Below are 16,307 nucleotides of genomic sequence, written 5' to 3'. Positions count from 1 at the left end.
TTTTGGTTTAGTGTGTCCCCACGACAACTGTAACACTGATATATCAAGGATGCAATTTTGTGCTTATGAGGAAATACTGGGACAATCTCCATTGAAGCAGAGAAAGTTAAAGCAAGGTTTTATAAAATTAAGAGGAGCTTTGATGGAAAAAACAGGAAAAGGCTATTTGATCTGACTGGGGATTGAATGAAGGGGGATGGGTTGTGAGGATAAATTCAGAATTGTTACCAAGAGATTGAGGAGAGAGTTTAGAAGAAAGTTCTTGGTAGCTTGGCTGAGTGCAGAAAACTTTGCTGCAGGCAGCAGTTAAGGCATCTTTTATAGGAAAATGGGATAAATATTTATAGCCAAGGAAGGAGCAGAGGAAAGCCAGGGACAATGGGATTAGTTTTGGACTGTTTTAGCAACGAAACAGCATAGGCATGATGAGCCAACTGGCCTCATATTTTATTAAGCTTTTATGGAAATTATTTTTGTGTTCGTTGATGTTGCATATTTAGTATTGACTTAAGGTCATTAATCTGAAGTGTTAACTGCTACTTTCTCTACAGGGTGCTGCATTTTCTGTCTTCATTGCACATTTAGTTTGCCTGTCCAACAATCTTTAAACCATTCTGAAAATCATTCACTGTGTGCTCTGTTTGCACACACTCCTGATCACTCGTCATGCTTCCAACAACTCCATCATTGTCTCTATACTAATTTCATTCAAGGTGACTGTATTGTGAAGTATATGAGGCATGACATGTGGTAAGGGTAGCCTGCTGGGAAGGAAATGGTGACTTTGGACACATGCTTTCCACTGCTGGAGGTTTTCCTTGCCTCATGTCTGGGTCTGTTATTAACTAGGAGCCATAAATATAAGATGGTCACTAAATTCAATAAGTAGTTTAGAAGACACTTCCCTATCTGGAAAATGGCTACAATGTGGAACTTGCTACCACATGGAGCAGTTGAGGCAGATAACATAGACGCATTTAAGGAGATTCTGGATATGCACATGTGAATACGATATGCTACTGTTTGTGCAGTTTGAATACTCTACTTTACCAGTAAGTGTGCCCAGCAGAGGGAGAGCTATACACACTGATTTGTGAAGGAGTAATGCTACAACACTCAAATCCAGAAAGCAGAGGACAGAGTGAAACATACTGTGGAATTTCAGAAGTAAATTCTGCAGCTTTCAAAGCTGATAGATTTTGAATTTGTAATAACATTTATTTAATCCCTTGATATCTTCCTGTGACTTTCCACTGTCCATACGGTGCTACAACATCCTTCCCATAGCTGTCACTGACACAACAGAATTTGCAACTGTGCTTGAAGTTTCAAGTAATCTGTACTCATCGTACAGCTCTTTATCATGAGGTCTTAATGGTTTGAGGATTTACATAGCTGTCAATCAAAAGCATTGGCTCACTTTTGATAGTTGTCACCATTATGTTCAGTATATTTTAATGCAGCTGTGAGTAATACAAATAATTATGAATGCAAATTCTACTGATATGTGAGTAGTCCCCCATGTGGACCACTTTTAATATCAAAACATAGCTAACACATTTGAATTTTGTGGGACATTTAATAAAATCACTTTTAACTCAATTATGAATAGTTACATCCTATGCATAATTTTGCTGAAGAGCAAGAAATCACTGTGAATAAAAGACCTACCAAAACCGAGGGAAATTTTGTACCTTTGATGGTCCCAGTTTTGCGTGAAGGTCACGACATTCTTGCCTCAGTTCTTCGATCTCTTTGTCCTTGGCAAGGATGACGTCAGCATGTTGGGAGAGATCTTTGGCACGCTGTCTGGCAAAGGCTTTCTTGTAATGTTCTAGACTGGAGCCTTTAACTAGGACAGGGGAGTTCACCTAAATGAAAGCAGATACTATAGTCAGAGACTTAGAAACTCAAGGATTGTTTTCAATGGCTGTGACAGGTCCACATTTTCATGGATCATTACATTTGATAGCCCAACTTTGACAAAAATTTGGCTTGTGAGTGTCGATACCTGACATTTCCGCTCATTATACCTATGCTGTTGGAACCAATATGGTCTCTGACTGTTCACTCTCCCCCATCAACACATTCTGCAGACCCTCAGTGGCATCCTTGACCCTGGCACCAGCAAGGAAACATGTCATCCTGCATTCATGTCAATGGCCACACCTATCTATTCCAAGAGCTATAGAATCTCCTTTCATTATTGTTTACCCGATCTTCCTCCCCACGCCCCCCCCCCCACTTTATGGCTGAGTCACCCATGACTCTAGCTGTACTCCCCAGAGGAACATCACCCTCACCAGTGTTCAGAACTGAATATTGGTTGGAGAGTGAGACTCACTCAATCGACTCCTGCACTACCTGCCTGGTCTTGTTTGATTGTCACCCATTCCATCTCTGCCTGCACGCTCTCAAGCTGCGGATGATCACCTCTTGAAATGTGCTATCCACAAAATCCTCAGTCTCACGGATGCACTGCATTGATTTCAGCTGCTGTTCAAGATCTGAAACCTGGAACTCAAGCTCTTCCAGCTGATGATACTCCTGGTGGTCATCCAGGATATGAGAAGCAAGCTTGAGTTTCCACATTGAACAGGATGTGCATCGATCAGGTCTGAGGTGCCTGCCATGCCTCTATTTATTAAAATAATTAAATTTAACAGGAATAAACTAAAGCCTTACTAAAGGTTTATATAAAAATATTTATCCAATTTATTAATTTAGTACGTTGCAGATTCTTAGCTTTGAGTTTGACACACCTTCTAGCTTAAAGAGCAAAAATAAACCTTCAGTACTCACCAGGAAACCACCTACCTGCTGTCCTGTGGCATCAACCCATGATTTTCTCTTGTTGATTTTGAAGCTTCGGCTCACAAATGTTCCACAGGTCTGCTCCCAAGCTCCTTTATCTGTTACCACGCCTCTCACTCACCTTCTCTATTCCAGGATAATGAGACCATTTCACACCAGCTTAGCATTAGCCCATCATGATCAAGACTAGACACCTGTTTGTAACTGGCAAACCAGTACTTTGTTGACGTCTTAAGACTTTTAATGCAAGAGGTCTTTATGAGACAGTGAGTAGACTGTGCTCCATGTTTCAGAGACACTGAGTGCCGTTTAAATCCTCATAAATATCAAAAGAGGAAAAGTGTCTTATCCGCAATAAAAAGAAATTGATACATATTTGTTGTTCGGCTGAGTTCACTTAAAAGCTTATCAGATCTAAGAGTAAAATCTGAATCTGTCCAAACCAACACGAGGTTTTAATAAATTCTAAACCAGGTGTAATGCTTGGAGGCAACATTTACACTTCACATAGATGCACTAAGCCTGCTAAAAACTGCCTGCCTCCTACATAATCATCCTCACAGTTCTACTCCCTGCCATGTTATCTTAGTCAGATGCATTTGCCTGTTGTTAGTGTAGGTATCTCATAAACTAGTTCCAAGTATAGCCTGGCTTATTTGCATGTTGGTAAGGTAGGTACATCATATAGTGCCTCAGGATACAGTTTGATCTACCATCCTGTTGGTAGGGTAGGTACATCATATACTAACTCAAAGTACTGTCTGATCTATTAGACAATTGTTAAGGTAGCTACATAAAACACTAATGATGATCGAGCAGAGATATACAATGCCTATAACAGCTTCCTAAATGGCAGCAGTTCGACAAGGAGCATCCAGACATAAGTTCAGATATTGAAGTTAAAGATCACACACACTGAGAGACAAAATGTACAGGTTCAACAGACCTTCATGTTATTATCCTTTTAGAATGTGTATATTTTCCACTTGAGGTTCTGCATTGAGATTCATTTGCTGTGCATCTTCTTAGTACTGAGTGTGTGCAAGAGTGCATACTGTATGTTGGACTAGGGAAAGCGAATGCACTAGTTGTTATGATAGAAGAGTTTGATCAGGCTAGGATCAAAGCTTGGTTCACTGGTTTTCAGCTACATAGTCACAGGCAAAACTCAGCAGTCACATGACAGTCAATCTACTCCCTCAAAACAATTTATCCCTACTTTCAGTCTTGAGTATTTATCTCTGTCCTCAATGCAGCATACACCTGTCTTTCATTCTTTAGTGCACCAGAAGGTGAAGGTTGACCATCCAGTGGGCTGGGTGCCCTTCCATCTGCTGCTACTCTGTTCAGAGCTCATCCTGGTATACAACAGAATAGCACAGTGCAGAACTACTCTTTCATAGACGTTGATAGGGGTACTGTATTGTAGATTGCAACTGCAGTAAAGTATTTGAAAACTGCTTGCTACACATTGTGTGTATAGCTGTACCATAACGCAGGAATCGGTCTTGGTATATTGTGACATTGATACAAACCAGGGCTCAGCATTTACTCTGATGAGTATTACTGTACTTTTGCTGCATAGTATTTGATAAGCTAGTGATGATTGTGAACAGAAAATTCAATCCAATCACAATTCAGAACAGCACAAATATTTTTGTTGAATGGGATACTAGCAGATTCAGCACCAACTGGAAAATCTTGTAACCTCTCACTGTGAATTCTGTCTGAGAAAGATAGGTGTTAACCCACAAGTGGTCACAGGGAAGCACTGCTGTGAAAGGCTAGAATACTAAAAGCTTTGTCACATCATCATTAAATGTAGAAAAAGCTTTGTATCACATCTACAGGGAGGCTTTGTGCTACATCCACAACGATACATGATCAGTAAACATCTTAAACAACGTTGTGCCAAACCAACTTGTGAATGAGAAAAGAACAATCCCCAGTATTCCCTGCACTGCGGTACAGTAAGTGAATGATACTCACACCTTTCCATGGCAGTCACAATGCAACTAGCTATGCTAGACTCAGGATTGGTAACACTGGTTAGACATGTTCCTGGACGTCTCATCACTTAAGCACCTGCTTTCACTGTCTATGCAATAAAAAAGCTTTTTTCTCATCTCCAGAATTTTTTAAACTAATAAACAATGTTGGTCAAAGAAAATAAGGCACAATTTTTCTTCTCAGTTTTAGATTATATTGTACTTTAATTTATTGAGAATCCAGAACATTTCTAGTGGGTTGGAAACCCTATCCAGACTAAGTTCTCCCCTAGCAGCAGATTGCTTTCTGAGTAATGAGTACTTTCAGTAGCTTTCCTCTTTTAATATCAGGCTGCCGACCGATTCACTTTACTAGCTTAGTGTTTGGACACAATAATGAGGAAGCAGAGTGCTCCACCTGACAGTGACACATCACCACGTCCAACCCATCTAAGATAGTCAACGCTTGCTCGCCGCATAAACACATCACCAGGAAATGAGTAAGCTAAGCTCCCTCACTCTCACACTGGAGCTCTTAACACTTTCAGCATTGAGCAGCTTTTCTACTTTCCAAGAAAGCCATTTTTGAGGACCTAAGCAATGGTGACTTTGAACCCTTTGTGCATGTCAGTTCTAATTCATGTCTTTCATTTCCCACAGGTCTTTCAAGCATGACACACAAGTTGATGCAGCAAGTGGCCAAACAGTCCTCAGAAGAGGTTACACAATCTGAGCAAGCACTGTTGCATGACTCATGCTCATCCTCCAGTAGCACAGGAACACACAACTTGGTGGGGCCTCCAAGACAATTAGATTGTCACATGGTGAGGGACACGTCACAATTGAGCAGAAGCAAATGTTGCAGACAGGGAGAGCAATGCAAAGTACCTGTCAGAGGGTACAGGACACTCCAAGCTCTGCTCAGCTGGATACAGATGATATGCCTCATCCAAGATGAGGACTATTCTGGAGCAACAACAAATGTGAGATTCTGTCAGTATTTCCAGAGGCAGTGTGCACATCTGGAGAGAGACTGGAGGAGTCTGTCTCTAGCATCAGTGCCATGATGTCTCAGGCCCTTGTGCTGATGCCCATTTCCATGTAAAAGTGTGGTCACCTGCATGAAGCATCAGACATGGCGGGCAACCAAGTGTATGGTTGCCCTCACCAATGGCCTGCATACTCCATCTGCCACTTTAAATAGGATGGAGGAATCCTTTGCCTTGGCTGTTCAGCTCCTCACTGAAATACAGCAAATTGCTTTCCAGCTCTTGACTAGTAGGGAACTGTAGGTGGGCCATGAGAGGGAAGATGGAGAAAGGGCATCTGAAAGTGGGGACTCTGCTCAGGCACTCCCACTTCTCATCCCTTCATGCTCTCGTCTGGACCTGGAAAAATTTATTAAATTTGCTTCCAATTTCCACCCCTCTACTACCTTCACATGGTCCATCTCTGACACTTCCCTTCCCTTCCTTAACCTCTCTATCTCCATTTCTGGTGATAGGCTGTCCACCAATATTCACTGCAAGCCCACCAATCCCCACAGCTACCTCAACTACAGCTCCTCACACTCTGCTTCCTGTAAGGACTCCATCCCACTCTCTCAGTTCCTTTGCATCTGTTTTAAAGATGCCACTTTCCAAAACAGCGCTTCTGACATGTCTTCCTTCTTCATTAATCGAGATTTCCCATCCACTGTGGTTGACAGGGCCATCAACTGTGTCCGACCCATCTCCCACGCCTCTGCCCTCATACCTTCCCCTCCCTCCCAAACCATGATAAAGTCCACTTTTCACCCTACCAGCCTCCACATTCAAAGGACCATCCTCCACCATTTCCGCCAACTCCAGCATGATGCCACCATCAAACACATCTTCCCTTCATCCCCACTGTTAGCATTCCATAGGGACTCTTCCCTCCTGGACACTCTGGTCCACTCCTCCAAAGCCTCATCCTCGTCCTTTTGTTCATGACATCTTTGTCAATCTCTCCTTTGTCCCCATCTATCGCTGGCCCTGTATCCAGCTTCACCTGCTCCACCCCCCTCCCCTTAAACAGTATAAATTTAATCACATTTCTACTCCTCTTTAGCTCTGAAGAAGGGTCAAACGTTAACCTGCCACATTACCTCCTCCCTCCTCACTCCCTTCGGGTGAAGCAGCAGTTCATTTGCACCCCCTTCAATTTGGTCTACTGCATTCGCTGCTCCCAATGTGGTCTCCTCTCCACTGGGGAGACTAAACGCAGACTGGCTGACTGCTTTGCAGAACACCTTTGGTCTGTCCGCAAGCATGACCCAGACCTTCCTGTTGCTTGCCATTTCAACACTCCACGCTGCTCTCATGCCCACATGTCCATCCTTGGCCTGCTGCAATGAAGTAAAGCCCAACGCAAACTGGAGGAACAGGACCTCAACTTCCAATTAGGCACTTTACAGCCTTCTGGACTTAACAGTGAGTTCAACAACTTCAGACCCTGACCTTTCTGCTCTATCTTCACCTCTTTCTTAACCCTTTTTTCAAAATTTATTTTTATTTTTTATCTTATTTTTATTTATTGTTTTATCCCCCTTTTTATTCCACTTTCTATCCTTTCTCCCCACCACTGCCCCCTCCCCTCACACCCAAAAGGTCCATCTGTTGCTTGTTCCATGTTGTTCTTTCACAGAGTGCTTCTCCTTGTTCTGCTTTTACCACATTCTGCTTTATTACCTTCATGCCACCATCAGCACCTTTTTTTAGCCCTTACCACCACCATTAACACACCTCTGTCCTTTTGTTCATGACATCTTTGTCAATCTCTCCTTTGTCCCCATCTATCGCTGGCCCTGTATCCAGCTTCACCTGCTCTACCCCCCTCCCCTTAAACAGTATAAATTTAATCACATTTCTACTCCTCTTTAGCTCTGAAGAAGGGTCAAACGTTAACTCTGTTTCTCTCTCTACAGATGCTGTCAGACCTGCTGAGTTTTTCCAGCATTTCTTGTTTTTGCTTCAGATTTCCTGCACCTGCATTATTTTGCTTTTATATAAATGTATTTCCTGTTGTCTTTTACATATTTAAGTATCAGGCCTGCTTTTGCCACAAAGGTTTCTATACGCCTTCAAACACACACTGGTTAAATACTGAGTGGATGGGATCCTATCCTGCTCATCAGTACCTGCCCCCAGCCCTGCAGGTAAAAATTCTGCCCCTAATATTCAATATGTCTGAGATACACTGAAATGTTTAAAAGTTTCAAAAGCCAATGAATCCTGCAACCACCACCACAACCTGTATTTGCAAAGTCTGTAATTTACAGACTAAGGCACTTCACAGATAATGATATGGAAAGATGATGAGCCAAGAAAGGAAAAAGAAAAAGTTTGGCCAAACAGATGAGTTATAAGGATGACAGAAGACAAGGTGAAGAGGTTTAGGGAGAGAGCTGCTTGTTTCACCCAGTATGGGTTGTCAGCACTTGACAAATCATAGCTATAACCTAGCTATAACCCCTTCAGTCATAAGATTGAGCAGTGAGTTCTTCCGTTGGTAGCTGTACACCAAACCATCCATGTGTGGTACAAACATAAACCCTACTAAAGCATCCAGCTGTGCCCAACCTATCCTAAGCTTAAATTTAAGCTTGCTGCCCTATTCTTGATGATGCAGCTGCCCTGAGCCACAATGTCTTTTAGTCATTTTGATCGACTGACCTCACCTGGTGACTAGAGGGAGAACTGTACAACAGTATAAAACCAGTGAGCAGTGCTTGGCATGTGTATTTGAACACATATAGTGAGCTTTATCTTATCTAATTTCACCAGAGTACAACAAGCGATGAAAACAGGGCAAAGTAAAATGGAAAACCTGCAAGTGTTAAAAAACTGATCAAGGGCTACACAACCAAAATGTCACAACCTGTCTACTCTTAAAAAGGTGCTGACTGACCAGTTGGCAGTTTTAAAAATTGTCCTTTTTTATTTCAGAGAAAACAAGTTTCAATATATAATGCTGTGAAAACAGAACCATCTTTATAAACTTTTAATGCAGTATTAAAAACAATATTAATGAATACTAAAATAAATTCTATTCTCAATTGCAGCTTTTTCCTCTCTCCCTTCTCTTTCTCCTTCTCCTCACTTTCTCTTTACTTCCTCTGCTCACTTGGCTGTGGGATTTATGATTTTTGTCAGTTTCTTTCACTAGAGAACAAGGGAAAACAACAGGATAAAATGAGAGGACAGCAGTGACAGCACTAGTGAACAACCTCTATAAAAGCTGTAAATCCTGTAGTTTTAATAGCGGTCTTTCACTGTTGAGTTAGAGCCATATTCATGAAAAACCTAGTGAGAAATAGCTAAATATATGAGATGAGGGTTTTATTTTCATCGGTGGGCCTGTAAGATCGAGATTTTAAAGTCCAACAATGCTTTTGGTTGGATGATGATGCACTGCAAGATTACATGGTTCAAAGATTTGTTAATTGCAAAAAACCCCCACAAATAAACCATTGATTTTAATTAGCAAAGATGGGATGCCAACTCCCTTCATCATCTCTGAGAGACAGACTCACCACTCTGAGGTTTGCTTCTTGCAGTTTCCTGGCTCTCTCCTCCAAACGTTTGGCAATGTTTGCCAGCTCAGCATTCTTCCGTTTTAGTCTCTTCACTTTCTCCTCAGTTTCTGGACAGCTGCTTTTCCGCTGAACAAAGAAAAACATTTTAGAAACATTGCTTTCTACCCTGTTATCCTCCCAGTTGTAAGTAGAAGGCAATCCAAACTGAGGATTACCTATAGCACTCTGACCACAGGCAACCAGCAGGAGGTACTCTCAACCTGCTAAACATGTGCAAATGACAACCAATTGAACAATGACATTAATAGGGACCTGTGCAGTAGCACACTGGCACCAAATGCATGCTCACATACCAAGAATGAAGAGGGAGAGAAACAATAAGGGAGGAGGGAGAAGAGGGAGATAAGCTAAGAAAGAAAGGTAAAGCGAAATAGGAAGAGGGGAGGGGACAGATGGGGAGAGAAAAAAAGGGAAAGTGAGAAATGGAGAGAGAGGGGAGAAGACAATGGTAAAAGAGAAGGGGAGAGATTGAAGAGAAGATGGGGTGGGAGAGTATAAGAGGAGACAGAGAAGAGAGAAGGGTATGTAAGAGATTACTCCAGACATAAGGTTAAGAGGTAACAAAAGAGAATCCTGTGTAAAATGGACACTTTGCCGTTACCAGTAAAGTGTTTTCCTCTCTAAGTGTATTGCATGTGTGCTCCAATTCCCTGACAGCTTTCAGCAGCTCCGTATTGCGTCTCACCAGTGATCCATAACTGGTACCATTCTGCAAGAAAAAAACAAACAAGTGCATTTAATTTTACAGAAACAGCTTCCTAGAAAACCAAAGATAAGCTGAAAGATTTGGAGGCTGAAACAGCTTTTGATAAAAGTGCAGATTGGAACTTATAGTACAAGTACACTGAGTGGTGTGGACATAAGTACTGGAACTGGATGTAATGGGACAAAAGAACAATTAATCTCTTGTGTTTAGTTCACAAAGGCTTTTATTAAAACTACATGACTTATAATACATTCTTATAATCCTTCTCATACTGCGCCTCTAACCCATTTACAGCAGACCTTATAACAGCCTGGCAAAAGGCTTGTTATTCAACAAGCTCACCTACATTTATTTAATACCAGTTCCATCTTCTTTCCTTCTCATCACATTTCTCCCCTCTTTCTCCATAAAATCTTGAATAGCTGTGGAATCCATTTGCATTACTTACTTCAATATCCTTTACTCATAAATGGATTCCATATTTCTACATTGTGTGAACCCATTCTCCATTTCTAAAAAAATTAAGCTGTCAAATTGAGAACAATATTTCTGGATCAACAATCCCCAATCCCTTTAAAAGAATGAAAACATTTATTCAGGCCACCGAGGAGTCTCTCTTATAAACGAAAATAAAACTTCCTTAACCATTATTCAACACTTGCATTCCTGACATTCAGAACTATTCTTAAGGCTAATGACATCCTTTCCATAATTTTGTAGCCAGTCCTTCAGATGAGGAGCAACGTATTATACAGCGCCACACAACTTTTTTAAAATTGTATTTTAATCCTCTGCTAGTGCAACGCAAATCTTATTTATCCTTTTTAAAAAGTTCTTAGAATTGCCCATTATAGCTAATTGATCTCCCTCTTGATCATCGTCCGGGTCCATTTTTCCATTTAACAAACACTTATAACCCATAGATCCTTCTTTCCTGATCAGTATCCAGTCAGACTGCCCTATTTAATAGCTGATCCCTCGGTTGGTTTTTGTTCTCACACTAATTACTTTGTCATCAATTTGCTCAGGTACTTAAAATATTCAAATCCTTAGGAGTCTGGCTGCATCATTCTTTTTTTTCTGCCTAAAATATTCAAATCCTTAGGAATCTGGCTGTATTTCTCTTTTTTTTCCTGCTTACCTTTGATACATTGAACATAACAGCATAATAAATAGGATTAGGTCAAACAGTGCATCAAGCCTGCTTTACCTTTCAATATCATAGCTGATCTTCAACCTCAACTCCACTTTCCCACCTGATTCCCATATTTCTCGACTCTTTTAAAGTGCAAAAATCCATCAATTTCAGCCTTGAACATTCTCAACGACTGAGTATCCACAGTGCTCTAGGGTATAGAAGTTCTAAGATTCATAACCCTCTGAGTGAAGAAATTCCTCCGCATTTCAATTTAACTCTTTATCCTGACATGGTACTCCCTAGTATTAGACTCTCAGCCAGGGGAAACAGCTTTTCAGCATCTACCCTGTCAATCCCTCTCAGAATCTTACATGTTTCAAAGTCCAAGTCATTTATTATAATTAATATCAATGGGATAAGACAAAGTCAACATGGATTTATGAAAGGGAAATCATGACTGACAAACCTACTGGAGTTTTTTTGAGGATGCAACTAGTAGGATAGATGAGGGAGAACCAGTGGGTGTGGTGTATTTGGATTTTCTGAAAGCTTTTGATAAAGTCCACGAGAGGTTAGTGCGCAAAATTAAAGCACATGGGATTGTGGGTAATATATTGGCATGAATTGAGAGCTGGCTAACGGACAGGGAATAGAGTAGGAATAAATGGGTCTTTTACAGAGTGGCAGGCAGTGACTAATGGGGCACCACAGGGATCAGTGCTTGGGTTCCAGCTATTCACAACATGTATCAATGATTTGGATGAGGGAACCAAACATAATATTTCCATGTTTGTCGAGGACACAAAACTAGTTGGGAATGAGAGTGGTAAGGAGGTTGTAGACGCTTCAAGGCGATTTAGACGGGTTGAATGAATGGGAAAATACATGGCAGATGCAGTATAACATGGATAAGTGTGAAGTTATCCACTTCAGTCGGAAAAACAGAATGACGGAGTATTATTTAAATGCTGATAGATTGGGAAATGTTGATGTACAAAGGGACCTGGATGTCCTTGTACACCAGTTACTGAAAGCAAGCATGCAGGTGCAGCAAGTAGTTAGGAAAGCAAATGGTTTGCTGACCTTCACTGTAACAGCATTTGAGTACAGGAGCAAAGATGTCTTACTGAGGTGAACAGGGCCTTGATGAGACCACACCTGGAGTATTGTGTCTGTTTTGGTCTCCTTACCTAAGAAAGGATATACTTTCACTCCCATAGAGGGAGTGCAACGAAGGTTCACCAGACTTGATTCCTGGGATGGTAGGATTGTTGTATGAGGAGAGATTGGGTCGGCTAGGCCTGTATTCACTGGAAGTTAGTAGGATAAGAGGGGATCTCATTGAAACGTATAAAATTCTGACAGGACTGAACAGACTGGATGCAAGGGTGATGTTTCCGCTGGCTGGGGGGGTCTAGAACAGGAGGTCACAGTCTCAGGGTGTGGGTAGGCCATTTATGACTGAGATGAGGAAAAGTTTCTTCACTCAGAGGGTGGTGAACCTGTGGAATCCTCGACCACAGAAGGCTGTGGAGGCCAAGTCACTGAATGATGAGGAAATAAATAGATTTTACATTCTAAAGGCTTCAAGGGACATGGGGAGAGCGCAGGAGTATGGCATTGAGATACAGGATCAGTCATGATCAGACTGAATGGCAGGGCAGGCTTGAAGGGCCGAATGACCTACTCCTGCTCCTATTTTCTATGTTTCTATAAAAGAGATTTAGGAGTGCCGTTAGTCCTTTATTTGCTTTTTTAAAGTACTGGATAACCTGGATTTTCTAGTAGTGACTGAGTATATTGGTAATAGTAAAGTCAGTGGCTTATGTTCAGTGGAAGGAGGGGAACTGCAAACAGATTGCGTCTGAAGGGAGGAAAGACCGTGGAAGAGGGGCAAGAATGTACCTGAGAGACTGGGAGGAAAGGATCACAAATATGTTACTGTTGTTCAACAGAGAAGCTGTATTAGGAAAACTGTAATTTACATTTAAAGAAAGAAATGAAAAGTAAGTCTGTGACCAACCCCCAACCTTTCCTGCAGGTTAAGATATTGGGGCAACAAACTATTGACTGTGTGTTTGCCTTCAATATTACTTTTTATTGTAGGCTCCTTTTTACCGAGATAGTGGAATATGCAATTTTTCAGCAAATAAAAAACAAGTTTTCATTAAGGCTTTAATGTTATTGAAACAGTAAGACCTCTCGAATGCCCAAAAATTTAGCCATGATAACCCAAAGGCACTTAAAATTTCTCAATTTACTTAGGCTGTAGAATAAAAACATTGCTTCACTTATCCTTATACAAAGGTTTCCATCAGTTATCGCTGCCTGTCACACAATGTAATGACATATTGTCATTTTCCTCACGAATGCTTTATTCCATAGAGCTCAGAGAGTTAAAAGGGAGCATACCAAGCTTAACATACCACAGCTATAACATCAAGAGCCACACATCCGCTCAACAGAAGTTTCATCATTTACACCAGACAATGGACAGCAGGAGGCGTAAGAGAGTGTAATTAATGGGGTCCAAGGACTCTGCAGATAATACTCCACACGTTACAAAGGTTAATAGAAAGTTTACTTAACCTTTTCAAAATTCATATTTGTGTGATAAACCCAAGCAACGGAGTCATATTCTCATCATTTTTATAGCTAAAGAAATCCTGGCAGAATACTAGTGTATGAGTATGTAGGAAATTACTAACATGTGCAAAATACATGGGTGACCACAATCACAAAGAATAAATAGGAAATTACTGACATGTAGGAGGCACTGGTAAGCTCTGGCATGTTTTGGCACACAGCTACAAGCTGACATATAAGGACACTCATAGTCACTGACATGTTGGGGCACATAGATAATCGCAGACATGGAAGTGGTTATCTGTGCCCCTACATGTTGAGACACAGATAATCACGGAGAGTGAAGGTACACAGAGAATCACTGACACATGCAGGGTGCATGGATATCATGGATACCAAGGGTACATGGAGAAACACTGATACATAAGGAGTACGCAGATAATCACGGATACTGAGGCTACACAGTTAATCAGAGAGGAGGAAACACTGGCAATTACTGACAAATAAGGATACACAGATAACAAAGCACATGTGATGAAACATATGTAATGACTAACTCATGAGGCTACACAGGTAATCAGGGTTACTGACATTTACATGGGCTATAATGCAGCAGATTTATGAGGGAAAACGTCTCATAACCTCAAGCTAATGCTTCTAAACTAAATTGTCAGATTTTAGATTAATTTTGCAATTGATTGCCCAGTACTTTTGCATCAGATTGTAATGGCATTCTCAGAATAATAGTGATTGTGCAGAAAGTATTTATAATGATACTCTAAGCTGCAGGGAGGGTTCTTTCAGAAAAGTGGGAGGGAGTTCACAGTAATTCAGAAAACAGCTCAGCTCTAGTAAAGGGTTAAGGGCTGCACTGCAGTGTTTCATGCATCTTTCAAACTATTTCATCAACTACAATTTAGTCAGCACAACATAATTTATTCACTTCCATGGCTGAACCATTTTCACAGCAAGTGCTGACAGCTGCCCTCGATGTATTACTGCAGCACACAAGGTTTAAGCAGCTCTTCCTGGCCACCCCAAGAGACTATTCAAATATAATTTATTCGGATAATTACATTTTTCTGAACGTCATAGGAAGAGCATTAAAGACAATGTGAACTTTAAAGACATGAGATGACAGTAAACAAACCTTAAACGACCCTTTCAATTCCAGCCATACAACATACTTACCTTGGAATTAGGTAGACAATCTCCAACCAACTTCCTAACTCTGATTCTATAACACTTTTACTCTCTGCAGGGAGACAACACAAACTAATCTCTCCACCCACACTACTATAACACTCTCAGTCTGCAACAAGACAGAACTTTCTAACAGAACCTGACTAAATCAACTTGGTGATGTGATGGGAACCTAAACACCAATGGGTCGCAGAGGGGGGGTCAATGGTAGGCTGGATTTTCTGGAGACTCCCCGATCCACGGATCTTTAAAAATAGCAGACATGACCCAATTCCAGGATTCCCACCCCCATTTCTGGCACCCCTAATTTTCGGCTGCGCGGAAGAAGGGCGCAGAAGAAACTGGCTGGCTCCATTGTGGGTGCAGGCATCTCCTAGCTGCTGCAATTTTGTGCTTCTCAAGGACTCATGGTTCACAGACCCTCAGAAGTGTCATGACCCACTGTCTGGATAAGGGGACCTTTCAAAAGGTCTTATCCATGGTCCCTATGCCAAATTATGCCAACTATCCAACCATCTCCAATGGGCCCCTCATGCCCTCTGTGCAAACCTATGCACCTCCAATTACCCCCAATGACCCCTCATACCTTACATGCAAACTCATAGCACTTACATGCCCATTCGTCCAGTACATACACTGTACAGAACCAATGAACCCTTCAGTAGCAATGCATGTGTGGTAAAGCTTAAGTAAACAGCTATTCATAACTTCATTTTTTAAAAAAAAACTGCTGCTGCTACAACCCTATAATAAAAGTACCAATCAGACCTTTAAAGTATCAACAGCAGAAACTATAAGCACTTGACACATCTTTATCTTCTGTAAATAAACCATTGACAAAATAGATCTAAGGAAATAAGATGTCAATCAAGCAACGGTTTCCCTTGTGTACACCTGTTTCAATAGACTAATGGAAATCTGGGCTCTCAGCCGCATATGTATAATAAGACTTGGCTGAGACATTTTAGTCAATTTATTCAATCAACCTTAGCCAGCTCTCCTTTCATAACTATGTAATTGGCTTTGTTTAAATTGAAGATTCTTGTTTGTGATTGGAGTATGTCACTTCAAACTTAATATGGAATTCAATTGCATGACGATCACTATTTCCCAATGGATCTTATAATGTGAGATTACTAATTAACTCTGCTTCATTGCACAAAACTAGATCTAATATAACTTCATCCCTAGTTGGTTCCACAACATATAGGTCCTGGAAACTGTCATGAAAACATTCTACAATCTCATCTTCCA

At 41.1% G+C, this 16,307-nt stretch overlaps 1 protein-coding gene across 8 annotated transcripts in view; it reads right to left on the bottom strand.

Annotated features, from left to right (window-relative positions):
• Nucleotides 1-16,307, bottom strand: part of LOC121283223 (RIMS-binding protein 2) — a 340,915-nt gene that overhangs the window by 165,735 nt on the left and 158,873 nt on the right. For all 8 annotated transcript variants that reach the window (XM_041197524.1, XM_041197521.1, XM_041197525.1 and 5 more), the window contains exons 2-4: nt 10,022-10,129; nt 9,358-9,486; nt 1,695-1,871 (exon numbers count right to left, since the gene is read on the bottom strand). In XM_041197524.1, coding sequence (XP_041053458.1) covers nt 1,695-1,871; nt 9,358-9,486; nt 10,022-10,129 — 414 coding nt within the window. The remainder of the gene's footprint in view (nt 1-1,694; nt 1,872-9,357; nt 9,487-10,021; nt 10,130-16,307) is intronic.

The sequence above is a fragment of the Carcharodon carcharias genome, chromosome 10 (assembly GCF_017639515.1).
Source record: "Carcharodon carcharias isolate sCarCar2 chromosome 10, sCarCar2.pri, whole genome shotgun sequence".
NCBI classification, from domain to species: domain Eukaryota; kingdom Metazoa; phylum Chordata; class Chondrichthyes; order Lamniformes; family Lamnidae; genus Carcharodon; species Carcharodon carcharias.
Note: the sequence above shows the minus strand (reverse complement) of the source record. Positions and strands in the feature narration are given on the sequence as shown.